This window comes from Tachyglossus aculeatus, chromosome X5 (genome assembly GCF_015852505.1).
Source record: "Tachyglossus aculeatus isolate mTacAcu1 chromosome X5, mTacAcu1.pri, whole genome shotgun sequence".
NCBI classification, from domain to species: Eukaryota; Metazoa; Chordata; class Mammalia; order Monotremata; family Tachyglossidae; genus Tachyglossus; species Tachyglossus aculeatus.
The window spans coordinates 5,056,341-5,083,844 of record NC_052097.1 but is presented as its reverse complement, the minus strand read 5'-3'; the positions used below and the strand labels follow the sequence as shown (position 1 = coordinate 5,083,844).

At 45.7% G+C, this 27,504-nt stretch overlaps 1 protein-coding gene across 1 annotated transcript in view; it reads right to left on the bottom strand.

The window, feature by feature from the left end:
• Positions 1-3,816: 3,816 nt before the first annotated feature.
• CDS1 (CDP-diacylglycerol synthase 1) overlaps positions 3,817-27,504 on the bottom strand; it is a 38,925-nt gene continuing 15,237 nt past the window's right edge. Inside the window, exons 4-13 of the mRNA XM_038769211.1 lie at positions 24,817-24,914; positions 21,497-21,636; positions 17,847-17,905; positions 15,553-15,635; positions 14,357-14,444; positions 11,882-11,950; positions 9,769-9,921; positions 7,855-7,974; positions 6,680-6,783; positions 3,817-5,357 (exon numbers count right to left, since the gene is read on the bottom strand). Coding sequence (XP_038625139.1) covers positions 5,225-5,357; positions 6,680-6,783; positions 7,855-7,974; positions 9,769-9,921; positions 11,882-11,950; positions 14,357-14,444; positions 15,553-15,635; positions 17,847-17,905; positions 21,497-21,636; positions 24,817-24,914 — 1,047 coding nt within the window. The 3' untranslated portion in view covers positions 3,817-5,224. The remainder of the gene's footprint in view (positions 5,358-6,679; positions 6,784-7,854; positions 7,975-9,768; positions 9,922-11,881; positions 11,951-14,356; positions 14,445-15,552; positions 15,636-17,846; positions 17,906-21,496; positions 21,637-24,816; positions 24,915-27,504) is intronic.

The window sequence follows — 27,504 nt, the reverse complement described above, 5'->3', positions numbered from 1 at the left end:
CAAGACTCACTCATGCTGGGCAGAAGCGCCGTGGGAGAGAGCCGTGGGCAGAAGCGCTGCGCGGAAGGCGGCAGCGGTAAACCACTTCTGGATTTTTACCAAGAAAACTGTGGATCCACTACCAGAACGATTGCAGGTGAAGAGCGGGGCGTTCTGGGCGAGGAGTGTCCGTGATGTCGCTGCGGGTCGGAAACGACGCGAGGGCATAAGACAAGGCCGCACGGTGGACCTCCATCAGCGGTATTTATGGAGCGCTTTCTCTGAGCAGAGCCCTGTATTCGGGCTTGGGAAAACGAGCTAGAAAGGAGACGTGGCCTAGTGGATAGATCCTAGTGAAAAGAGCCAGAAGACACTCAATCAACTCGCCCCCTCCTAAATTACCTTGTTGATTCCATACTGCAATAATAATAATAATGGCATTTGTTAAGCGCTCACTCTGTGCAAAGCACTGTTCTAAGTGCTGGGAAGGTTACAAGGGAGTCAGAAGGACCTGGGTTCTAATCCTGGCTCGGCCGCATGTCTGCTCGGTGACCTTGGGCAAATCACTTCTCCGGGCCTCAGTTTCCTCATCTGTAAAATGGCGATGAAGACTGTGAGCCCCGTGTGGGACAGGGACTGTGTCAGTCAGTCAGTTGTATTTATGGAGCGCTTACTGAATGCAGAGCACTGTACTAAGTGCTTGGGAGACTACAACGATATAACAGACACAGTCCCTACCCACACAGTCTAGAGACGAGTTTACACCCGATTTGCTTGTACCCACCCCAGCACTTAGTACAGTGCCTGGCATGTAGTAAGTGCTTAACAAATACCACAATCATTATTATTATCATTATTATCAGGACCACAAGCCCCGGTGCCCTCATCTGTAGCTCCTCCTACCAGCTGGCCCCTGGGAGCCCCCTGGGCCAGCACCCCCTTGACTGGTCAGTGGTCAGCCCTGGGCAACCAGAGATGTCCCTCCCATCGGTCAGTGAGTTGTGGTTAGTATTAGTAACCAGTTAGTAATAGTATTACTGCGCACAGTAAGCGCTAAATAAATATGATTGATTGATTGATTGATTGTGGTGCTCCCGTGCCTTGTAGTCAGGACAACAGAGCCGGGCCCCTGCCGACTTGGCTGAATTATCGAGTCCAGAGGGGACAGGCCGGTGGCTTATCGGAAGTCTCAGAGGCCACTGCAAGCTCAGGTTCCACGGTTAATCAGCCTCCGGCGGACGAGGAAGTCATCAGAGCACTGATGATAGTGATCGTTCGCTCTGTGCCAAGCACTGTACCAAGCACAGGGTGGAAGACACGAGATGATAAGGTCGGACACAGTCCTTATCCTAGCCTGGCCCACGTAGGGCTAAGCGGAAGGGAGACCAGAGGTTGCATTCCCATTTGACAGATGAGGAAATCAAGGCCCAGAGAAGTGAAGTGACCTGCCTCGGATCACTCAGCTGGCGAGTGGCAGAGCCGAGATTAGAAGCGGGGGTCCCGAGGAGCCCGTCGGGGCCAAACCCCCGCCCGACCCAATCGCTCATTCTGACCCATTTCCCTTGTCTAAACGCCTCTTGAGTATAGTGGCCCTTGGGCAATCTCTCAGTTCAGAGTCCTCTTGAGGCCTTATCTTGGAGATAAGCCGTTGGACTCCAGCCTCCACACAGCCCCAGAACATCCCTCATGGCTGCCTGGAGCCCCCAGGGCCCTCAGGAGACCACCAGGTCCAATCAATCAATCAATCAATCATACTTATTGAGCGCTTACTGTGTGCAGAGCACTGTACTAAGCACTTGGGAAGTACAAGTTGGCAACATATAGAGACAGTCCCTACCCAACAGTGGGCTCACAGTCTAAAAGGGGCTCACAGAGGTCCAGCCCTCTGCCTCCAGGCAGAAGACTGCCTGAACCACCTGGGCCAGAGGAGTGGGATTCCCCACTCCACTACTTGTCTACTCTGTGTGACCTTGGGTAAGTCACTTCATTTTTCTGTGCCTCAGTTCCCTCATCTGTAAAATGGGGACTGAGACTGTGAGTGCCATGTGGGATAGGGCTGTGTCCAAGAGCGGAGAAGTAGTAGGGCGCAGTGGAAAGAGCCCGGGCTTGGGAGTCAGAGGTCATGGGTTCTAATCCCGGCTCTGCCACTTGTCGGCTGTGTGACCTTTGGCAAGTCACTTCTCTGAGCCTCAGTTACCTCATCTGGAAAATGGGGATTAAGACTGTGAGCCCCCTGTGGGACAACCTGATCACCTTGTATCACCCCCAGCGCTTAGAGCAGTGCTTGGCACATAGTAAGCACTTAATAAATATCATCATCATCATTGTATTCACCCCAGTGCTTAGTACAGTGACTGACACGGAGTAAGTGCTTAACGAATACCACAGTCATTATTATTATTATGTGCCAGATCGTCCCTTAATGGCCTCGAGATGGTTACCCCTCTTCCCTTTAGAGTCCATTTTGAAGTTCAGTACCCCGTGAGTCACGAAACTCTTCCTTCTGTCAGACTTGCTTCAGTTAAAGCTCAGAGAAGCGGTGCAGCCAGTGAAAAGAGCCAGAAGACACTCAATCAACTCGCCCCCTCCTAAATTACCTTGTTGATTCCATACTACAATAATAATACCACCATTATTATTATTATTACAGAGGCTGTCCTCAGGCCTCAGCTGGAAGGCCAACTATCATTGTTATTATTGTTATTAATAATAGTGGTATTTGTTAAGCACTATGTTCCAAGCTCTATTACTATTATTATTAATAGTAATAATAATAATAATGGTATTTGTTAAGCACTTACAATGTTCCAGGCACTGTACTAAGTGCTACAGTAGATACAAACTAATCAGGTTGGACACAGTCCCCGTCCCCCATGGGGCTCAGTCTTAATCCCCACTTTACAGAGGAGGGAACTGAGACACAGAGAAGTTAAGTGACTGGCCCAAGATCACAGAGCAGGGGCAGAGACTAGGAAAAGGTGTCCAGAGAATACTGTCATCACACGGGCTACCTATCGCTTCACTTAGCTGAGCACAAGTGACTCCCCGTCCACTCAGGGCACCGTTCACCTTCCTGGCATATCCTGAGCAGCAAAAGGAACAGGAGAGAGAAGAGGCCCGGAGGTAAAGCAGCGTGGCTCAGTGGAAAGAGCATGGGCTTGGGAGCCAGAAGTAATGGGTTCTAATCCCGGCTCCGCCGCTTGTCAGCTGTGTGACTTTGGGCAAGCCACTTCACTTGGGAAGCAGGGAGGTGAGGTAGGAAGGGTCAGGGTGATAGAGTGTCAACTGGGCAACCTTAGGATTTCAATTTGAATTTCTCTTGAAAGATAAGTTAGGGCATGCAGGATGCCTCTGGGCTTTAACTTTCCTGACTTGTAGCTACAGGAGTCAGAGCCGCTCTCCTCCATATTGGATGGATGCTTCCACCCAGAAAAAGATTTTTCCAGTGCCAATTCTGGAATTTCACAATCTGGAACAATGCTAGTTGGCTTACCTCATCCCGCACAACTTCTATCACCAAATTGATTCGGGCCTGAATGTTCTGAATTCTGGATATTGAGTTGAGAGTATCTGGTTTTCTCCCTTTGCCAATAGGATCCCAAATCGATTTAAATGCTCTTCCCACTGTCTGAAAAATCAAAATTCTGGATCACTGCTTTTAGCTGTCATTCTCCTCCCAGTCTGTTTATAAACCACAAGGCTATTTTCAGATTGTGTCCATTATCCTAGTAACCTTCCACTGTATCGCCAAAAAGGAACGTACCGCGACTGCTTTGATTAAATCCTGATTTTAAAAAAAACAAACCAACACAAAAAACTCAAATTCATTGCAAGACATTTGTTAAAAACATCTTTATTTTCTTCCTGCCCAGAGTCAGAGCAAGCAGCAGTTCTGAATTTTAGCTCCAATCCAGCTGGAAGCATAAAATGCGGCCAGAGACGGCACCGAGCAAAAGGAGCCTATTTACATTCATTCCTGAAAACCTGAATCGCCTCCGCTTCTGGTGTCCCTCCCACCAAAAAGAAGGTGTTCGCATGTTCCTCCCATTCAGGGAGGATTGATTCCGGGGGGCTTTAACCTTCCCAGGGAGAGTGCAGAGGGACTGAGCCCTGGCGTGACTCCCCCTTGGTCAGCAGCTAATTCCCAGCCTGCCTCTCCCCACTCTAACCCAAAGAAGCGCCAGCTTCCTGCAAAGTGAGGGCTTTGGGAGAAAGAGTGGAATGCTGTTTCGTCCCCTTCCCCTTCACCGCCCCCACCCCATTCACCAAGATTAAGACCCCAGATGGGTGGTGGCTGGTTTCTGTGCCTGGATGGACCATTCCCGCACTGCCCTAGGCCCCGGTTATGGGCCGGGGGGCAGCAGGAGGAGCCAGGTCTGTGCCCGGCTCCAGAGCGTGGAGCTCAGTGCCCAGTCACCCCGGGAGAGACCCGTTTTCGAGGGACAATGGGAAAACTGGACAGATGAGCTAAGATGACGGCTCAGACATTGGGCCTCATCCTTTCTGAGACTCGCCATCATCGTTTTGGCCCCCGCTGGCTGAATTCCGGCATACACCGGCACAGGAAGGGCCCGGAAATCCCACCTTAACCCCGGCCTCGCTTTCCCCAGGATGGAATCCACTGATCGTCCCGGAGAACGTTTTCCAAAGCCGTCTCTTTCGACGAGGTCGGACCGATCGCCGGCCCCCGGCAACCAACGCCCCCTCTCCCAAATCATTTGGACCGCTTACTTCCCAACTAGCCTCAGGGCAGACGTTTCCCTGGCCATGCCATCGCTCTGCCGACCCTGGACAAAGAAACCTGGTTCTACTTGCGTCCCCAAGTATAATCCATCGGGAGACATTTCAGCCTCAAACAGGAGAACTCCGGAAAGAACTGATTGTCTATCGTACCACAGGTTAACATTCGGCGGGGGGCTGCCCACACGAACGCCCGACAGTGCCCTCCCAACGCTTCCTCGATTCACTCCTTTTATTGTGTCGGACCATTTTAAAATAAGTCCTCACGGGAGGCTCTGTCGAGATCAGAGGAGAAGGTGCACGTTAGAAAAAATACAGTATGTTTTTGCAGGCAATCTGTTAATTCTACATCGCGGGTCATCAGCTCGTTTAAATATTCACAGTAATTTCAGCAGAGAAACGTTTGAGTCTTAAAGACCTCCACCGCCTCCGGATTTGCAGCCCCTTGCCTGAACAGATACCCGGTCGGTTCCTCGGCGCCTCGAGTCGGCCAAACTGGTTCCCGCTACGCCCGCAGGGAAGGCTGCTGGAGGATGCCCTTTTCGATCAAGTGGGATTTCAGCGTCTTGTAGATGCTTAATTGCTGCTCGGGCTGGAGTACCAGGAGCTGCTGGAGCACTTTGCTGGGATTCGGCCCCCTGGGAGTCAAAGACAAACAGGTGGTTGTGGAGCTGCAGACAGGAGGTGAGTCGGACGACGTGTCTTCCAATGCGGTTATACTGGACTCTCCCGAAGCGCTTAGTACTAATGATCTTCACACACTAAGCACTCAGATACTGATTGATTGACTCTCCAGGAGGGAGTATTAAGGAGCCAGGAGCCTAGAAACAAGGAGCCTCCTGAACAGGGCAGGGGGAAGAAGGTCGAAGCACGAGTTCTCTGAGGGGGTGAGGTAGAAAAAAGTTTCCAAGAGAATGGTTTGCAGTGTCAAGGGGGTAGGTGGGAGGCTACCCGATGGCTCACAGAAGCTGGTGCTCGCTCATCTGGGCCGGCCCCCTCCTCTTTTGGGGCTGGGGGCAGGAGCAACCAGCAAGGAAATTCAATTGATTGGAAGGCAGTGCGCTCAGGGGTGAAATTATCCCAGAGTTGGGGGGCTGGAGGAGGCTCGGTTGCACGACAAAGGACACAACAGCTCTGGGGGCAATATAACTCAGGAAAACTTAGCCAGAGGGGTTTCAGCGGGAACGATGAGCCTCAGTGACAAAGTGTGGATGCAGGGGGGGATTCAAAAGGAGGAAGCCCTCCTCTACTTACTCTTCTGTACTCTCCCAAGTGCTTTGAACATCGCTCTGCACATACTAAGTACTTAATAATAATACTCTGCAGCATTATTTAAGCACTTGATGGCGTTTGTGAATAATGACAGTATTTTGTTAAGCACTTACTATGTGCAGAGCGCTGTTCTAAGCACTGGGGTAGGTACAAGGTAATCAGGTCGTCCCATGTGGGGCTCAGTCTTCATCCCCATTTTACAGATGAGGTAACTTAGGCACAGAGAAGCCAAGTGACTTGCCCAAAGTCACACAGCTGAGAAGTGCTGGGGTGGACACAAGCAAATCGGGTTGGACACAGTTCCTGCCCCACATGAGGCTCACAGACTTAATCCCCACTTTAACAGATGAGGTAAATGAGGACCAGAGAAGTGAAATGACTTGCCCAAGGTCACACAGCAGACATGTGGTGGAGCCAGGATTAGAACCCAAGTTTTTCGGACTCCCAGGCTCGAGCTCTATCCACTAGACCATGCTGCTTCTCATGGTATTGATTGAGGAAAGGCCCTTCTTCTTGCATACGTCACCATACAGAAAAATACCCAAAACTAAAATTTACTCAAAACTAAAATTTGAAAAAGGACTGTTTGTATGAAAAGAAACCACCGGTGTCATCTTTTAAAGTCAAGAGTGATCTTCTCAGGGATAGCTACATTGAAGTTTCTCAAATGAAATGTAGGGGAAAATACCTTATGAAACTGGTGATGTACACATGGACAAAAGTAGCCATCAGATACTGGCAATCAAACCGATCCATTATTCCCCCATGGCCAGGAATGGTGTTCGCAAAATCCTTTAGGACAAAAAAATGGAAAAGAGTCAAGCAACCTTTCCACTGACTTTCCTTCCTACTGCCCCCAACCATTTCATTCAGTTCAATCGTATTTATTGAGCGCTTACTGTGTGCAGAGCACTTTACCATACCATATGAGCAATAAGGGAAAAAGGGAAAGCTGTCAAATTAGTTGCCCTGTTTTATGAGTGTCCATTTAAAAGCAAACTTTTTAGATCCATTATCTTTCCAGTAGTGGAAAGGTTACCCTGAATAATTAATGATCGCTGTGGTCTTTTTTTAATGGTACTTGTTAAGTCCTTACTGTATGCGAGATACTGTACAAAGCGCTGGGGTAGATACGAGCCAATCAAACTGAACACAGTCCACGGCCCATATGAGGCTCACCATCTTAACCCCCATTTTACAGATGAGGGAACTGAGGCCCAGAGAAGTGGAAGTGACTTGCCCGAGGTCACACAGCAGAAAAGTGGTGGCAGGCCTGTGCTCTTTCCAGTAAGCCACGTATTTAAGTGCTATATACCAAGCATTGTGCTAAGTGCTGGATAGAAACAAGACCGTCAGATTAGTCCCACGTGGGGTTTACAGAGTAAGGTGGGGATGGGGGAGAACGGTATTGAAGATGCAGTTGCTCAGACCCCTTTCCTTGGAAAAGGATCCCTCTTAATGACCGATGGAAAAAACCGCTCCCCGTCCCCTCAGCTGCTCACAGAATTTGGCAATGGAGGAGACCGTCTCCAGTCCCCCAGGCCCAAACCCTGAACTCTGCAGAGCATCAGCAGTACAGCGGGGCTGTCACCCAAGTGCAGCTGGGCTCGGCTCTTGCACCCAGGCACCGATAACACCCCATGTCCGAGCTTCCTGGTAATGGATTAGAGAGTACTTTTGAAATAACTCAAATGCTCATTTGCTGTGGCATTTATTCCAACAGAAAAGTACTGCGGACTCCCTGGAAAAAACCCACTAATGAGATACAAGGGAATAATAATAATAACAACAGGATTATTCATAAGAAAGACTAGAAGGTAGTTCCTAGAATCGTGGGTTTTTGCAAAGAGGCTTTTAACCCACCTTGATTTTGAAGGCTCTTTTAAATCCACTAGCAAAAAAGCCCCCAAATGGGCCAATTAGAGAAGCAAATGTTGAAAGAGCAATGCTGTGTATCTGGAATGGATATAGTCTCACTGTTTCCTGTGTGGAAAAGAGAAAATACATCTTAACAAATAGAAGTACATTTTAGGTGGGGGAATAATGGAAGCCAGAACAAGATGCAAGACCTTCCAATGGATTACCATCAACCTTTGGAATTCTTTTTAATAATAAGACAGCCCACTCTCAGCAAGGGACAAAAACCATCCTCATTTTTCCCGACCTAATTTTATCCCTAACCTTTGCCCAGGGTTCTCAGAAAAGAACAGGGAGATCCCTGAAGGGAAGGAAACTGATCTGAAAACAAACCCCCACGACCCTCAATCAATCGTATTTATTGAGTGCTTACTGTGGGCAGAGCACTGTACTTGGGAGAGTACAATATAACAGAGTTGGTAGACACATTCCCTGACCACAGCGAGCTTACAGTCTAGCGGAGGAGACAGACATCAATATAAACAAATTACGGATATATACAAAAGAGCTGTGGGGCTGAGTGTGGGGGTGAACAAAAGGAGCAAATCAGGGAGATGCAGAAGGGAGTGGGAGAAAAGGGAATAAGGGCTTAATCAGGAAAGGCATCTTGAAGGCCTCATAAAACTCCTCTCCTGGCTCCCCGCAAGTTTGAATGAGGAGACACTATTCTCCTCAGCCAATTTTTCGAGGTCAAGGATACAAATGAAACACATCCCCAAACCAATCTACCTTTATCCATCAATGGTATTTATTGAGGGCTTACGGTGTGCAGAGCACTAAGCAAAGTGCTTGGGAGAGTACAATGCAACAGAGTAATTACACAATGTTCCCTGCCCACATTGAGCTTACCGTCTAGAGACGAGCTCACAGTCTTTATAAGCCCGTTAAGGCAAGGCTGTCTTGAAGCCAACTCTTAACACGGCCCTTTTTTCCATCTGTGGCCCAGTCGATCTGAGGGTGCTTTGGCTTTCATCCGCTCCGGCAATCCTAAAGTAAGTCTGGGAATCTGTGAGCTGGGCTCCTCCCCACTGACATGACTCCATGAGGAGCCAACAGTCAACATTTCAATGAACTTGGGACTCCATTAGGCCACTGTCTGTGGATGTTAGATATCAAACCATCTCCAACCTGGTGATTTGGGGAGATACAAATGTTGCAGCTCCACCTTCCAATTCAGTTTTTGGCTCGAGTCCTTTCTGACCCACCGTCTGGGGAAATTCTTTCCCCAACTCATTTCTCCTCTCCCCTGGTTTTGACCACTTGCCAATAAACCTGTAATCACCTATAGCACATTAGAACATTCCCCACTGCTTAAACAATCACCATTTCCCTGCTTCTACCTAGCTGTAAACAACTGTAACTTCCCTGGCTATGACATAAGCTCCTTGAGCAAAGGAATCGTGTCTACCAATTCTGCTCGAACTCTCCCAAGTGCTTGGTACAGTGCTCATAGTGGCACTGATTCACTGACAGATGCAGTCTGAAGAAATCTGGGGCTACAGAAGGCTTATTCTAAATCGTGAACTTTGGTTTGGGCAAAAATGGTGCTTGCACATCAACGTAGTAGAGTCAAAGGCCTGAACCACCTCGGTTTCAAAATCAACTGGTTTTATTACCTCATCACATTCAGTCAGCAGGAGCAGCTGTGCATGCTACAATACCTCACTTCTATAGCCCAGTATGTATTTTTCTGCCTAAGCCAATTGGGCAGGAAGCTGCTTCTTCAGTCCCAGGGAAGCGACTACAACGGATGGGCCTGAAATGCCAACAGAAATCTAAGCAAAGATCTAAATTGTAGGGGGATGGGGAAGAGAGAGAAAGGGAGACAGAGAGAGAGAGTATGTAGGTCCCCATCCTTACCCAACTCAACACCGTCCTGAGCAAGGGAGGAACTGAGTATTTCTGAAGCTGGAAGAGTTCGGACGGCTCGCATTCTGTGACGAATGAGTTGGATTCGCTCCGGTATTCCACCGGGCAGACGAAGTACTGGTACTGGGACAACAGGTAGGCGGCCTGGAAATCAAAGCCAAAGCCCGGGAGAGAATCAGCTGAATGGAAACGTCCCCCACAAATTCTCATTTCGCCCTGCCTGACTGATGGATGGATGGAAGGAAAGCCATGCCTCTCAATGGGCGTAACAGGTGCCGCTGCCTACAAAGTAACCTTCCGGCACCAATTTTTCTGGCACGTCAAAGGGGCTGGTTTCAGAAACGGTAAATCCTCCTTCCTTCCACTGTTATTTCTACAAACATTTCTGCCTCATTTACGTGAATAGCCTTCCTTGCTTAAAAATGGGCACTGTAAGGAAAAAATACAAAGTCAAAAGTCGATTTTAAACTCGGCCTCCTAAAAAAATGAACGTTTCCTCCCCAGAACTTCTCCAACTCACATCCCAGTTGCCCATCTTCTCTATCAGACTGCCAGGAGGGCAGGGAATATGTTTTAATCATCTTTCTTCCTTTCAGCGCCTAGAACAGGTCTCTGCACCAAGCAACACACAGCTACCTAATCAAACTCTCTTACGCAATGTCGGGTCTATCCTTAAGTGCAGACAGTGTGGCTGGATATCTGGTCAGTCACACTTGCCCATACTGATAGGATCGTACCATCAGCAGCAGCATCTTTGAAAAGGCATGGATATACATTTATACAGCTAGGGGATTTTAGATTTGAAAACTACCTAACTTTTGAGGTTGAGTGCCCTTTTTTAAAACACCTAAAATTCCTATGGCAGCACTTTTTTTTTTTAAATGGTATATAGTAAGCGCTCATTATGTGCCAGGCACTGTACTAAGCACTGGGGTAGATGTGAGCTAATCGGATTGGACACAGTCCATGTCCCATATGGGGCTCACGCACAATCTCCATTTTACAGAGGAGGGAACTGAGGCACAGATAAGTGAAGTGATTTGCCCAAAGTCACAAAGCAGACAAGTGGCGGAGTCAGGGTTTGATCCCAGGGCCTTCTGAATCCCAGGCCCGTGATGTATCCACCAGGCCACACTGCTTCTTGGGGAGAGTATGACTCTCTGTTGAGAATTCTAGGACAGGGAGCTTCAGTGACCTCTGTCACCATTAGGACGCTCTCTAAGGATGTTAGAAATCAAACCATCTCCAACAAGGCTGCTCCCCATGGGGGCTGCCTTCACAGCTTTAGATCAGGGAGATTATTCATTCACTCATTCAATCATATTTATTGAGCTTTTACTGTGTGCAGAGCACTGTACTAAGCATTTGGAAAGTACAATTTGGCAACACGGACAATCCCTACTCAACGGGCTCACAGTCTAGAAGTGGGGAGACAGACAACCAAACAAGTGGACGGGCGTCAATAGCATCAATATAAATGAATAGAATTAAAGATATATACACAGTATTAATAAAATAAATAGAATAGTGTGTTCATATATACACAAGTGCTATGGGGCGGCGGGGGCTAGAGCAGAGGGAGGGAGTAGGGTCGATGGGGAGGGGAGGAGGAGCAGGGGAAAGGGGGGGCCTAGTGAAAGAGCACGGCCCTGGGAGTCAGAAGGACCTGGGTTCTAGTTCAGGTTCTGCCTCTTGTCCGCTGGGTGACCCTGGGCAAAGCACTTTACTTCTCTGGGCTTCAGTCCTTGCTCCTGCTTAGACTGTGATCCCCATTTGGGGCAGGGTGGGGACTGTGTCCTACCTAATTAACTTCTGGCCCACATATCTGTGATGGCTTTGACTGTTGGACTAACCAGTTGCACCTTGCTCTCGTGATCTTTATCAGTGCCTGGGCTATTTATCTTGTTTGTGTGTTTCCGGGGCTTTATTACGCCTTACGTGTCCGGGGTGGGGGTCAGCCCCCCCCTCCTTATTCTACTGGGATTGTCGTCCCTCTGGGGGGTCAGGTAACATGGCTAACTCTCACCCATGCTCAGCGCTTAGTGCAGTGCTTTACACATAGTATGTGCTTAATAAATACTATATTACTACCGGAGGTACTTACGATAAATCCAAACACAACCGTGGAGAAGAAGCCTCCGATGAATCCTTCCCAAGTCTTTTTAGGCGACAGCTAAAAGAATTACAAATATGACTGAATCAATCTCTTTCTATGCAAGTCATAAATACATACGATTATCCACATCCACACTAATTTCTTCATAATTCAACCTGATTTACAAGCTCACTTAGGACATTGTTAGCTATGGTTTTATTCACCGCTCATTAGGCATCACAGATACTACTTCACCCCTGATAAGCGCCAATTTTTAGAGCACCAGTTTAGCTAAAATCAAACTCTTTCCCCAGGGAACTAAAGACGCTCTCCTGTTTTAAGGAGAAAAAGGCATCTTTCCCAGAGGGAGAAGGCAGGAAAGGATGGGTGGCTGACATCACTGCCTGCTCCTGATTATCATCATCATCAATCGTATTTATTGAGCGCTTACTATGTGCAGAGCACTGTACTAAGCACTTGGGAAGTACAAATTGGCAACACAATTATCAGCTTATCAGATTATCAGCTCTTCCTCTCCTCCTTTCCTCTCTACAGCCAGGCTTTTGGGTTAAGAGGAAGGATATGGGAGAGAAAAAACCCTGGGGATGGGTGAGCAAAGCTTTGCTGGCGAGGAGAGGAGGAAGACAGGACATAAACATCCTAGTTGGCGAAGGGTGACTGGGAGAGAGGACAGTCTGATGATCACTGGCTTAGAGACTACTCCAGCCAAAATTTATTGGTTTGAGGTGGGGGAGATTTCTCAGTATCCACCTCACTAACAAATACTCTCTCTCCCCCGTCTGCATTCTTGGTGACCCTTAACACAATCGATCATATTTATTGAGCACTTACTTTGGGCAGACCACTGTACTAAGCGCTTGGGACAGTACAACGTTAACAGAAAACGTGGGGAGACCCAGAAGGCGCTATGTAAGCCTTCTCTTCCAGAAATCAAACCCTAGGCAGAAAGTCACTGCCACTTAATGAGGTCTGGTCCAAGGCCAGCTGAATGCCGGCGGCTCAGACAGCGTCCTGGCCCCGGAGAGCAATTTTATTGAAAACTAGTAGGGGACGGTGATATGTATTACCAGGGCTTGTTAATGTCCCTTCAGCTGACTTCTGGGGATTTAGCAAGTAGTCATTTAGAGTAGCAAAAATTGATGACTTGAATTTCTGGAGCTGTTCAGATATTGTCTCCAAAACTTGTACCATAGTGCTCTGACGCACGTATTGCATGTGTACATATGTGTGCAGAGAAGCAGCGTGGCTCAGTGGAAAGAGCCCAGGCTTTGGAGTCAGTGGTCATGGGTTCAAATCCTGGCTCCGCCAACTGTCAGTTGTGTGACTTTGGGTAAGTCACTTCACTTCTCTGGGCCTCAGTTCCCTCATCTGCAAAATGGGGATTGACTGTGAGCCCCCGGTGGGACAACCTGATCACCTTGTAACCTCCCCAGCGCTTAAAACAGTGCTTTGCACATAGTAAGCGCTTAATAAATGCTATTATTATTATTATTATATTAAAAAGAGGCCTCGATTGATGAGCGGCCCATTTTTGTTCGTTGTTCACTACAAAGCCGTTGTTTATTCCAAAGTTGGTGGTCTACTGGCATCAAAGCAGCATGGCTTAGTGGAAGGAGCATGGGCTTGGGGTCGAAGGACGTGGGTTCTAATCCCAGCTCTGCCACTTGCCTGCTGTGTGACTTGGGCAAGCCACTTAACTTCTCTGTGCCGTAGTTACCTCATCTGTAAATGGGGATTAAGACTGTGAGCCCCATGTGGGACAACCTGATTACCTAGTACTACCCCAGTGCTTAGAACAGTGTTTGGCACATAGTAAGCACTTAACAAATACCATTATTATTATTACTAATAAGGACCTGTCCTTCCCATATCAATCAATGATATGTTTTGAATGCTTACTATGTGCAGAGCACTCTACAAAGCACTTAGGAGAGTCCAACACCACAGAATTAACCGACACATCCCCTGCCCATAATGAACTTGTATAAAAGGTTTTTACCAGCCTACTGGATTTTCACCAGACCTTTCTACCCTTATTCATGTTTGAATGCAGCTACTGATGGGAGCACCAGAACAGGTGCCGAGTTGAAACATTTCTCTGAAATCCTTGACAGACTCCATCCCTGCATCTTTCAGACCTGCCCTAATTTCTTCCAGAGCTTGCCTGAGTGAATTTCCACGATCTGTAATTTATTATAAGGTCGGCCTCCGCCTGCAGACCGTCAGCTCCTTGTGGACAGGGACCACTGACTCTATTTGTAAGGTACTTTCCCAACTGCTCAGTACAGTGCTTTGCACCCACTAAGTGCTCAGTAAATACCACTGATCGAGTGCTGTTCTTCAGATGCATCCCTTCCAAAATGATGGTAAAACTATGTCTCACGCTAGCTCCGTACTCACACAATTAGTTCTTAGAGATAATTACTTGGCGATTACCCTTAAGTATACGATGCGGTACCTTACCTTGATTAGTGGAGTTCTCCCAAAGAAGAAGCCAAAAAGGTACGCAGTGATGTCATTGCAGATGACACTTGAGATCGGTACCAGAAACCTAAAAATAATATAAAGGCCAAGTGGAAAAAAGGTTTAACTGAATTTGGCTCAAAGTCCCAAACTGAGGCTTTTCATGAATACTGATGGTAGGAACTTTGGGGTTAGGCCCCAGCTTTGAAGCTGCCAGAGCAACTGCCAGGAGCCTAGTGAGTCCTTGGCAAATGTTAACTGAGGATCCGCATTTTAGCTGGACTGAGCAAAGCGAGCTCTGAAACCAACCTAGGGAAAGGCTGTCTTACGAGGTAATACTGACCTAAATGCTCAGAGTCAGTGTCAGAAAAAAAAAAAATGCCTTTTGCGGTACAGGATATAAATTTAAATGTCAGAGTTATTGGTGAATAAGTAGAGTGATAGTGGAGGAAGTCATGATTCAGCTACAGGTTAGGCACAGATCACCTGAAAATGGCAGTTTAGTGGAAAAACAGAATCTCTTCTGCTGTATCGATAGGGCTTAATTCAGCTGTGTTTTTGGCATGCAGAATTTCAACTCTTCCTAACTTTCTTGGCCAAGCCAGAATAAGCTGAATTACTTGGGAAGCAGTATGGCATAATGGATAGAACACAGGCCTAGGAATCAGAAGGTCATTCATTCATTCATTCAATCGTATTTATTGAGCACTTACTGTGTGCAGAGCACTGTACTAAGGTCATGGGATCTAATTCCCGCTCTGCCACTCGTCTGCTGGGTGACCTGGGGCAAGTCACTTCACTTCTCTGGGTCTCAGTTACCTCATCTGTAAAATGGGGATTGGGACTCTGAGCCCCACTTGGGACATGGACTGTGTTCAGCCTGATTTGCTTGTATCCACCCCAATGCTTAGTACAGTGCCTGGCACACGGTAGGCAATTAAATACCACAGTTATTACACAGATCTGCCTAATTAGTCCGTGATTAGAACCCATGGCTTTCTGACTCCCAGGCTTGGGCTGTAGCACTAAAATGCACTAAATTTGAGCGAAGAAAGAGATTTGCCAATTCAAGTAAGAAGCCTGCTCTTTCACGGCTGGGTGGATATTTAAAAATGGAGACCAAGACCTTAGAACCATGCAAAAGTAAGGATAACAGTATATAAATATCACAGACCGGTTTTCTAGGGTCCCCTTACCATATCATGCCTTCGAATAGATTTTGGATGACAAGGTGAGACTGAGTTACAGTGATCAGCAAAGTGACATGAGTCCATGCGAACTGTTAACGGTGCAACAATACAACAATTAGTAACACAACAGAGATCGATACCCTGAAAAAAAAAGGTGATCTTCAGCTGAAGGAGCAATCTCTAATGTTTTTCGAGTTCCTAATCAGTTTGTGACAGTGATTTAAAAAAAAAAAAAACAGCAGTCCACCATAACACAATTCACGGCATGTTTTTCAAAATTTTTTAAAAAAGTGAAGTGGCCTTTTGGGTATTTCTTTTGCAGTGTATTTTTTAAAGAGGATTGTTGAAGCAAAATTGATCAAACAACAAATAGTGACTGCCTAGATGCTGTGATCTACTGTATAAGCATACAAAGAGATTTTTACCACAGGTTAATGAAGAATTCATGATATTATCAAGACATTTGGATAGGTGCACTGGATTGTAGCACCACTGTGGCTGGTGGTAATTGACTTGGGCGATATTTTGCACCCAAGCTTTACTTAGAGTTTACTACCCCTTTTGAAACCTAATGAGGCTGAAAACAAGGTCTTCATTTTCCAAGCAACAGAGAAACTCTCGCATTAATTCAAACGTTTGGAAGTTAGAAACAATATCTTAATTGCGCATTATCAATGGTGGCCAAAGTCACTATGGGGAAAGGTCACTTTGCTCTCACTTGGGGAAGCTGATTTTTATGGTTGCCTCTTGATTATTCATGGGTAATGATTTAGTTTGGGATTATCAGACTCACTGCCCTTCTGCTGTTTGCCTTTTGATCATATTAATGTCGCTGGCACCATTTCCTGGAGTGGCAAAGAAAAAGGGAGGAGGGAGCCTCAAAAACCAGTCCATCTTCTTTCTAGCCAGCACCCCTGACCCAGGGCTCAGTAGAGAATTGAAACCAACAGAGTAAGACGAAGGTCTAAATTCTCTGTCATTTTAGTTCATTTTAGTTCATCCCTTGTTACCTTAGGAAATCCAGAATTGATGCTACTTTAAAATGAAAGAAAAAATTATTCTTCTAAGTTAGAAGATCTGACTCCCTTCTATTGTCCCATCTACTTCCTGATGCCCATATGCGCTTTTCTGGAGGCAATGCTTATTTTTCTAGAGAAGTAGGTAGTCTTTTTCTACTACTCTGTTAGCTCAAACTCATTTTGCTCTTGGTATTGCATCTTAGAAGCGGTCCTAGCGAGAAACATGACCAGTGTTGAATATTTAATGCAGAGGAGTACTCTACTTTGCACAACAGGTCTCAGAGAGAAGATAGTGTGCTCGGTGTTGGACAACAGTGCCGAGGCCTGCATCCTTCCTTCGAACGCTGAACACATTCCCAGGCTCGTGCAGTACACCCAACGAGTGAGTTCACTATTTCCACTATTATAATTACATAAAACATTACTTGGGCATGTGTGCCTCCTTCCCAAGATGAGAATTCTTTCGGTTTTAAATTCAGTAAAAATCGGCTTAGCTATTTGGGAGGGGAAGTGGCCTTCCGGATCGGATTAGACGCGTTTTTCTGGGTATAGATGGTCACTTCTCCCATGGCGCTCATTTTCACGATGGGTCTGGGTAAAATGTCGATAGGGGGTTAGAGATCGTTCTCATCACGATGGGCATCCATCCAGATTGAATGAGAAGCAATGTCAGGAGAAGCGATTTTGCGCTCGTTTGCCGCTTCAGTTGAGGCGTGCGTATTGTAATGTGCTTTTTCTTTCATAGGGGGTTCTCCGAGGATGTTTAGCTCCCACATTACAGGAGAACAGAACATATTTAAGAAAATAAACTCTAAGGTGCTCACTATGGGTAAGGGTGGCCATCGCAAGCCTAATGCGTTAAAACGGCAATATCATCTGGAGAAGGGTACGGGCTACACCTTTTTAGGGTTCTGTTCACTGTCTGATTCCAGAACTGGGGGTCTCCTCTTCCAAGATACTTCTGAGAATCAAAGAATTTCTAAAAGACTTTAACTCAATGAAAGTCAAAAACTGACAGATGCCCCGGAGAAACAAATTAAGTTCACAGAGTCCTAAAGCTCAGCGAATGTTCGATTTGTAGACTCAACATTTCATATTTTTCCTTTTAAAAAAAGAAAACCAAAAGAAAAAGGCAGAGGACATGGTTGGTTGTTCCCAATTCAAATCAAATACCAAAAGGTGAATTCAAGTTAAACACTAGAAAGAGAGAACAGAAATTCCTAAAGTATTGATTGATTTCTATTAAAAGTTAGCGACTACAGAAAAATGATTAATACACACCATGTAAAACTGCAGACGATAATGTTTCTTCACTAAGCTTAGTACAAACATGCAGAAACCTGTACAAGAACAAAAGACATGCAAACGTTGGGCAATCTTGTATGCTCTAAAAACATCAAAGCTGTAGGGCCTATATCGGCCATAATTCTGCTGTTTTCAGAAAATGAACTTCACTTTGTTCAAATGACGATCCATTACAAGAATATGAAAGCGAGACACTGATTCCACTCAGCTCAGTAATTAGTGATAAATTGTTTCATATATCAAAGGTTTATCTATACCAGTTATGATCATTAAAATGGGCTCCATACCCTCAATCCAAATCACTGTCACAGTGATCCACTTCACCTGTTTCCAAAGTTCAATTCTGTTATTTATAAACCTTTCCTTTGGTTTATGATGCCACTGAACCTGAACTTAGTCTCATTAAAACCTTTAAGGGATTACAAATCAGAGTATATAGATGTAATCCCACAAATCTGAATACAGATTCCAGCAACACGCAGCACCCCGCCCATACTTTAGGCATTTCTTTTGACATTTATCTGTTAGTTTTTTCTCCACCAAAAGTCTTGAATGAAACAGGCCATTGAAGGATACTAGAGTTGCCTTTCACTTTTCTTTGTTTCCTTGCTGGGAAAACAGATTTGCTGTTCCAAAGCCCCCCCCAACTGTAAGAGTTTGCTGAATATTATCACACCACTGAGAAACTCATGCCGTTTCAGCAGTGTGTGTTGTTTCGGTTTTCTCAGCTATTCCAAGTATCACATGTCCCTGATTCAGCCATGGCCAGAGCAAAGATCTAATCTGTCTGCCCGCTCATGGGAGAGTGGGCCCCTAGCCATGAGAAAAGCTGGAATTTAGGGCATCTGGGGTAGGACTGGCCACTTCCCGCATAATGACTTGTAAGCTCGTTGTGGGCAGGGAATGTGTCTATCATTGTACTCACCCAAGCACTCAGTACAGTGCTCTATACACAGTAAGCGCTCCATAAATTGAATGAATGAACGAACACACCGAGCCTTCTGGCTTCTCAAAATTACGTCTGGAGGGAGAGGGGGCACAGAAAGGATGGCAAGCACTGTTTGGTGTTTTGTTTTATTTCCAACGTATTTTTTTTTTCCTAAATGGTTTCCAGGTCAGATTCTGGCTGTGGACTTGGTAGATAGGCAGGCAGGGGGAAGGGAAAGGCGAGAAAGGAGATGGCAGGAGGGGGACAGGAGGGGAGTTCCTGCTTCTAATGGTTCCAAGATGTCTGGTTAGTGCTACAAAGGCAGGGCACTCTTAAGGCCTTCGGCTTGCTGTAATTTGAAGCCAACTCGTTAGCATTCCTGGACTGCCAGATTCCCAGCGAACCTGTTTGCTTTTTTGATATTCAATCCCCTAAGGGGCAGTGGCACCACTCCCCAGCCTCCTTGCACTAGAAAAGGTTAGTCAATCATATTTATTGAGCGCTTTCTGTGTACACGGCACTATAATAAGTGCTCAGGAGAGTACAATCTAACAGAGTTGGCAGACACAACAAGGAGCCCACAAGGAGCTTACAGTTCAGAGCGGGGAGACAAACATTAGTATAAATAAATGAATGATGGAGATGTACATAGGTGCTGTGGGGCTGAGGGAGGGGCAAATAAAGGGTGCAAATCCAAGTGCTAAGGTGATGCACAAGGGAGTGGGAGAAGAGGAAATGACGAATTAGTCGGGGAAGGCGTCTTGGAGATGTGCTTTCAATAAGGCTTTGAAGGTGGGGAGAGTGATGTCTGTCAGCTACAATAAGGGAAGGTGTTCCAGATCAGAGGTAGAAAGTGGGCGAGAGGTCAGAGGCAAGAGAGACAAGATCAAGGTACAGTAAGCTGGATGGCGGGGTGACCTCAAAATGCCTGCCTCCATCCAAATCAAACAGGCTTCGGGTTACTGAGACTCCACAAGACCCCAAAATTAGTACAAAAATGACCCGATGTGAAGATAAGACAACCCTCACAGCACAGAACGTCAGGACATCCTCTGATGCTGAGAACAGCTATCACCCAGAAAGAGCAATATGTCCAAGTCAACAGACTGTGAGCTCCTTGACACATCTACCAACTCTGGGGTGCTGTCCTCTCCCAAGCGCTTAGCACAGTCCCCTGCAGATGGTAAGTGCTCAGTAAATACCACTGATTGGAGTCAACGCTGCAGCACTGAGCAAGCCATACTTCCTGATGTCCTTACATCTAGGAGTTAATGGTGGTGAAAAAATGTCTTTAGAGGGGCACCTTTCAGGAATTGGCTTTGCAAGAGGGCCCAAGTTGGCTCAGAGTTGTCAAGTGACTGGTGACCCATCTTGGAGACCTGCCTAAGAAACAGAAGTGACAGTTCACTATTATCAGCACCTCAATGATAAACAGTGTTCTGGTGAGAGGAAAAAAAAATCTGAAAAGACCAGGCCAGTCTCAACATCAGAAATAGGAGGTGCTTAGTCTCTGCACCCAGGAAGTGCTCAATAAATAGGACTGATCGATAAACAGGATGCAATGTAACTTGGGGGAAAGAGCATAGGCCTGGGATCTGTGTTCTTAACCAGCCTCTGTCTCTTGCCTTGACTTTGGGCAAGCCGCTTAACTTCTCTGTACTTCAGCTTCCTCATTTGGAAAATAGGGATTCAATTCCTCCCCATTACTCTGTAAGTCCCATGTGGGAAAGGGACTGTGTCTGAGCTGATTATTTCCTCTCTACCCAAATGCTAAGTAAGGTATGCTAAAGAGGGTCAGGTGATGGAAGTCGAGAGGGACCTTTGACAAACTCTCTAGAGTCTGGTACAACGAATGAGAAAATCATCAATAAAACCAACAGCTATGGGGAAATAAAACAAAGCTGGCTTTCCTCATACTTATAGATTTTTATTTTGGAAGCCAGAGGATTTCTTCTCATGTTTGGTGTACACATTACTTTTAATCCTGCTGATCGGATTGAATTCCTGGCCATGGAGTAAAGACAAAAGATCAACACACTAATTTGAGGCCCTCCTTCAGATTTATAATATAAATTTTAAAAAGAAATGCTATAAGGGACTTATTTTCTCAATATTAAATTTTTTCTCAGATAATGCACTGTTTACAGTTAAACATATCAATTTTATGATAATCAAATTTTGCCAGAAAAAAAACCTTCAAATGTTGCATGAGGTGTTTTAAACACAGTACTCTTTGAGATAATGTCAAATCATCTAGAGCACACTGACATTGCAATGTTTACAAAATGGCCTTATGTTGAATTCCTCCTGAGAACTCAGTCTATGGTATTTATTGAACACTTACTTTGTGCAGAGCACTGTACTAAGAGCTGGGGAGAGTGCATTATAACAGTTGGTAGATGCATTCCTTGCCCACAATGAGTTTACAGTCTAAAGGGGGACCTCATACTGACCTTTATGATTTCGATAAACTTTCGCAAAAGCAAACATTCATCTTCAGCCTCTCGCTGAAGGGCACTTGGTTCTTTGTTTTTATTTGGAATAAATACATAAGAGTTTATATGAAAAAACAGAGTCAGGAATGAAAGAGGAGAAATAACGGTTATGTTGGGAATTTTAAAAAGGCAGAATTGCAGCCCAGGCATGGGAGGAATTCATTAACCACAGATCCCAAACTGTAATTATTTTTTCAGCTTACCTGCAAGATAGAGTGCAAAGGAAATAAATCGGTGGTACCGAATGAGGAACTGAAGTTGCTCTTCTCGTTGAACAAACGTAGCGAAGTAATCAGCCAAAGTCTCTCCATAGAAAAAGTAGTTGACACATAGCAGAAAATACCTAAATTCCCCCCCCAAAAAAAAGATGATTAAGTTCATTTTTTCATGCATGAAAGCTGCCTTATCAGACTTTCAATAAAACGTCCTTGTAATTCATGGCTAAAATGGAAGCACACAGAAAAACAGAGAACAAGACAAAGGTAAAAAGCCAAATAAACTCACTTAAAAGAAGATGAGAAATACTGTAGTGGGCCAGACCAATGATCCACGCAATCAGCATCTACCTTGCCCTGATACCTCCAACAAACACCTTAGGCATCCAGCCTCAGAGTTACAGACGCACTTTCCAACGTCCCCTAATTTTTCTGTTCAAATAATCCATCCCAAATTCATAACCACTTCTGAGCCTCTTTTTCCCCTCTATAGTGGAATTCTCATCCCTGAATATATCCCAACCCTTCTGGGACCTACTGATATTAGCTGTCTCCACAACTGCCAGTAATAAGCCAGTTCTAGATGCCGACGGTCTCTCAAAAGGCAGGTAGAGATCACGACTGCCCTTCATTGCTGGAGGGGTGGGATTTAACCAACAAGATGTAGCACCTCCCCCAGCCCCATTCCCTGGTGATATCCCACAGAAGTGCATCAGTTCCCTATGGTACTGACCTTGGGAATTCTGACTGGAATCTTACCCACCCTGCTGGGTTAGCTCTCATTAGCAAAAGTGGCGGGGTGGGGAGAGAGAAACTGGCTCTCTTATGTGACCGGAAATATATGGTAGAGCAACAAAGTGATAAACAGGGATGCTCTATTCTCTTATACAAGGGTTTGGGCTGGGTGACTCTGCAGGTGAAAACCACGGTAACAAGTACCTAAGAGGAGGATAAATGAGGCAAAGAGAGAAAGGAGAGACGAGAAAAACCGGGAAATGAATTTTTACGCTACAGCAGCATGCAGCTTAGTGTTTTATGATTTTTGGTGGAGAACTCCCTGCTCCTTTATCCTGAAAATCCAAAACTTTAAACCAGTTGAAATGACTCCCGTTTCAGGGAATGAGTGCCTTGATCCTCTTGAAGCTTGGCACGTGGTAACCATACAAGACATAAGACTGATTGATTAGTCAGTCGTATTTAACTGAGCGCTTACTGTGTGCAGAGCACTGTACTGAGTGCTTGGGAGAGTACAGTACAACAATACACAGACACTCCCTGCCCACGACAAGCTTCCAGCCTAAACGGGGAGACAGACATTAATAAAAATAAATTACAGATATGTATGGAAGTGTTATGGGGCTGGGAGGTGGGGTGAATAAAAGGAGCAAGTCAGGGCAATGCAAAAGGGAGTGGGTAAAGAGGAAAGGAGGGATTAGTCGGGAAAGACCTTTGGAGGAGATGTGCCTCTGATAAGATTTTGAAGGTGTGGAGAGTCACTGTCTGTCAAATGAGGAGGGAGGGTGTTTGCAGGAACAAAGATTACAAAGGTAGGGTAAGTCTTTCAGGCTACTTGGTATACGACTGAGCAAGGACAAACTCAACGGTGATGACAGGATTAGAACAGGGTCTGCCGAACCTCCACCCACTGAGGGAGGAAAAATGACACTCAGCACTGCAACTCAGTCCAACCTCCTGGTTTGGGTGCTCCGCAGAACACTTTCAACACAGTTTCCAGAGCTCAAATGCAGATAATAATAACAACAATAATTGTGGTATTTGTTAAGCACTTACTATGTGACAGGCACAGTACTAAGTGCTGGGGGGATACAAGCAAATCCGGTTGGACACAGTCCCTGTCCCACATGGGGCTCCCAGTCTTATTCCTCATTTTACAGATGAGGTAACTGAGGCCCAGAGAAGTGAAGCGACTTGCCCAGGGTCACACAGGAGACAAGTGGCGGAGCCAGGATTAGAACCCATGTCCTTCTGACTCCCAGGCCCGAGTTCTATCCACTAAGCCATGCTGCTCCTCGACATGCTAGCGCCTCAGCTGATGCAGAAGACAACTCCAAGCTGTCCATTCAAGGCTTGAGACATTATAGATATCCATTGCTCTCCTATACTTTCTGCAGTAGAGGAACATTATCATTTCTTTATGGTGTTTTTAGTACATAATGAATCTTCCATATTGCAGGGTCCAGGCTGGTCCAATCACAGATAATTATCTGGCATTTCGGAATTAATTCTGTCGGGCTAGAAGGTAGCGTGGCCTAGTGGGTTGAGCCCGGGCCTGGAATTCAGAAGGACCTGGGTTCTAATCCCAGCTCTGCAACTTGTCTGCTGTGTGGACAAGTCATTTCACGTCTCTGTGCCTCAGTGACCTCATCTGTAAAATGGGGATTAAGAATGTGAGTCCCATGTGGGTCAGGGACTGTTTCCAACCTAATGAGCTCATATCTACCCCAGTGCTTAGTACAGTCACTGGCGCGTAGTGAGCCATTAAATACCATTAAAAAATAAAAGACTGCAAACTAAGCCTCAGATCTGGCCTAAGGAATGGAAAAGGAGGCTTGATTGGGTGAAGCAGAGATCTGGATTTGGGAATAGCTGGAGAAGGGATGCCAAGTGTGAAGGCGTCAGCTGGAGGAGAGGCATCGTCAGATCGTTATTTGAGAAAGTTCGCTCTTTCTGCTGCGTGGGAAGAGCCAGGAGGAAGAACTAAGGGGCAACTCCAAAGTCTAATCAGGAGGTGACTGGCATTTACGAAAGGGTTGTGCCACTAGGAATGGAAAGGGCAGATCTCTGAAGCACTGTTGCAGACGAATCGGCTGGGGATTGATGGACCGAATGCCAGCAGGGGGATGAAGTGACGAGGAGCTAAAGTGGACTCCAAGTTTGCAAGAATGGAGGCAGGAAGAAAAGCGCTGACAGCACTGATGGGAAAGTTGGGAGTTTAAGACTGGCAGAGATACCCCAGCATTTGAAAGATATGAGAGGGTGAAAAGAGCAGAGCTCAGGGATGGAGAAATAGGTCTGTATGGTGCCCGAGGCTTAGTACAGTGCTCTGCACGCAGTAAGTGCTTAATAAATACTACTGCTACTATTTGAGAACCATTGATCCAGAACAGGGAGTTGAAGCTAAGCCCGTAGATGAACTTCCCAACAAGGCACAGTAAAAAAGGGAAGCTTTTAGATACCCCACTTCTCTCTTGCCCAAGTTAAACATTTGATCCAAACCAGTTGAGCCTGCCTTGCGGATTTGCCGAGAATACAGACTTTGACCGGAGAAACCGTTCAGAATTACTTACCAGCAGAGGGTTCTGAACCACGGCAGGTCATAAGAATGATAGACTCTATAACCTATGGTAATGATTTCATGGAAGCACTTCACTTGGATGCCCAACACCTGAAATCGAGATGAGAACAAAGGGAGACACGAACTATAACCAGTCGCATGAATTGGGCTTGAGAAATTGTTCTAGTACATTTCTTGCACATACTTTTCACCCCGAGAGTTACACAATATCAAAACATTTCCTTTTGCAATCAAATCAATAGATGGTATTTGAGCGCTCACTGGGTGCAGAGCGCTGTACCAAGTACTTAGGTGAGGACAATACAACGGAGTTGGTAAACACGTTCCCTGCTCACAAGGAGCTTACAGTTTGTAAGTTACAGATGTGTACATTTTTGCAGAAATGAATGGTAATATATACTGTGCTTGCATTTAAAATGAAACCCCCCTCCTATAATATGGGTGCTAGCTATTTTACAACAGATGGTCACGTTTTGAAAATTCGAAAGAGTGAAAGCAACTTCGCACACCCAAGAACAAAAACTGGAGAGCGTGACGTCCGCCCTCCCAAAAAGAAGGTGTTGGGAAGTTAGGGGCGACAAAAGAAAAGGGAACCCGATTTCTTTCCCTAACAGCCACTTCCCTGCCTCCGTCCCAGGATAAATAGAAGAGTTTAAAACCTCCAAAAAGACTTTCTCCCTCTCTCCCAAGCTCTCTATGCTTTTGCTCTTTCACTGTTGTTTCTCCTACCCGGTTCTTTTCTCCACTCCACTTCATCATCATCATCCCTGGGATTTATTGAGGACTTGTGTGCAGTGTATTGTACCAAGCGCTTGGGAGAGGACAATACAACAGAGTTGGTAGACACCACCCCGCCTACGAATCTGTCTTCGAGTGAGTTAAAAACATCTCCCTTCTCCTTTTCTTCCTCCATAACTCTCACTTCTCTTGATGTATGCAAAAATAATTTTCTATTAGAGCTTCAATCTAAACTATTGAAAAATGAGAATTAGAGAAATCCAAATACGTAAGGACTTACTTCAAAAAGCACCTATCCAGTGGCTAGTGGTTTTTTTTTAGTTGTTGTTGTTTTGTTTTGCTGTTGGGTTTTTTTGTTGTTTCCTCACTTGGGTAAGTTTGAACATACTTCCAAGTTTCACCCTTAGACAGGATATAACAATGATGGTCACATGTCAATACCCTGGGTGTGTTGTATCGAGTTTGAGGACAGGCTAGCAATGTGTGACAGTACCCAGGAAGAAGTGGAGAAAATTTAAGATCTTCCTCTGAAGAATTTTCTGCATCTCGGGGGTCAGGCTATTTTTACAGAAATAGGCATATAGAGTGGAGAAAATGTGGGGGATTTGAGGGAAAGTTTAACAAGTAAAGCCAAGCTACAAGCCAAATATAATTTAATACTGGTTTAACGTCTCTGAAAACATCCACCAGAAAGGCACATCTCCATTCACCTGGCTATTAAAGACAAAAAAATGCCATCAGTTTTCCCAGAGTATGTGTTTCTACTCTACACTTTGAATAGATCACTATCGGGGAACTAGAGAACAGCCTTCTGACAATCAGTCGTATTTATTGAGCACTTACTGTTTATGCAGAGCACTGTTCTAAGAGCTTGGGAGAGTTCAATCCAACATTCATTCATATTTATTGAGCACTTACTGTGTGCACAGCACTATACTAAGCACTTGGGAGAGTGCAATAGAACAACAAGCAGACACATTCCCTGCCCGCAATGAGCTAACAGTCTCCATGCATCTGTCTGAAAAGAAAGAGATGTGATGACGGGAGCGAGTAACATAACGAGTGTTTTTCAATCAATCAATCAATCGTATTTATTGAGCGCTTACTATGTGCAGAGCACTGTACCTTAGTAGCGCTTGGGAAGTACAAATTGGCAACATATAGAGACAAGTTTTTCCACGACAAGTGGAACCCCCGTGTTACCAGAGAACCGACAGGCAAAAAAAGAAGGTGCCATGACACACCACAAGCATACAAGTCAATCAGTGCCAAGAAGGATTCATTCGGGATTAATGACCATAGGGGAAGGCTGTTCCCAGGGAGAATCCTGCACAGTGTGAGGGAGCGTAAATCTGAAGCTTAAAAGCCCGCAGGACCTCTACTCCAGTTCCTCCTTTCGAAACTTCTCCTTCATCCCTCCTCCCCATTCTCTCCTTTGCTTGGCCCCTTTGACTAAAAATGCCATCGAAAGCACAAAAACATTTACACCTGAGTGTTGAGAGAAGCAGCACCGTGGCCTAGTGGAAAGAGCACAGGACTGGGAGTCAGAGGGCATGGATTCTAATCCGGGTTCTGCCACGTGTGACCTTGGGCAAATCACTTCACTTCTTTGGCTCTCAGTTACCTCATCTGTAAAATGGGGATTAAGACTGTGAGCCCCTTGTGGGACAAGGGACTGTGCCCAACCTGATTACCTTGTATCTACTCCAGCACTTAGAAAAGTGGTTGGCACATAGTAAGTGCTTAACAAATACCACAATTATTATTATTACTGTTACTATTATTATTATTAACTGTTGCATGCACATCAGCCTTGAGGACTGCAGTCAAGAGAGGAACGGCTCTTTTCCAATGGCTACCCGCGCCCTGGCTAGAATTTGCTAGGGGATGACTGTTCGATGTGGCGAGCCTATTTGGATACAGCTTCTCACCGTGTCAGATG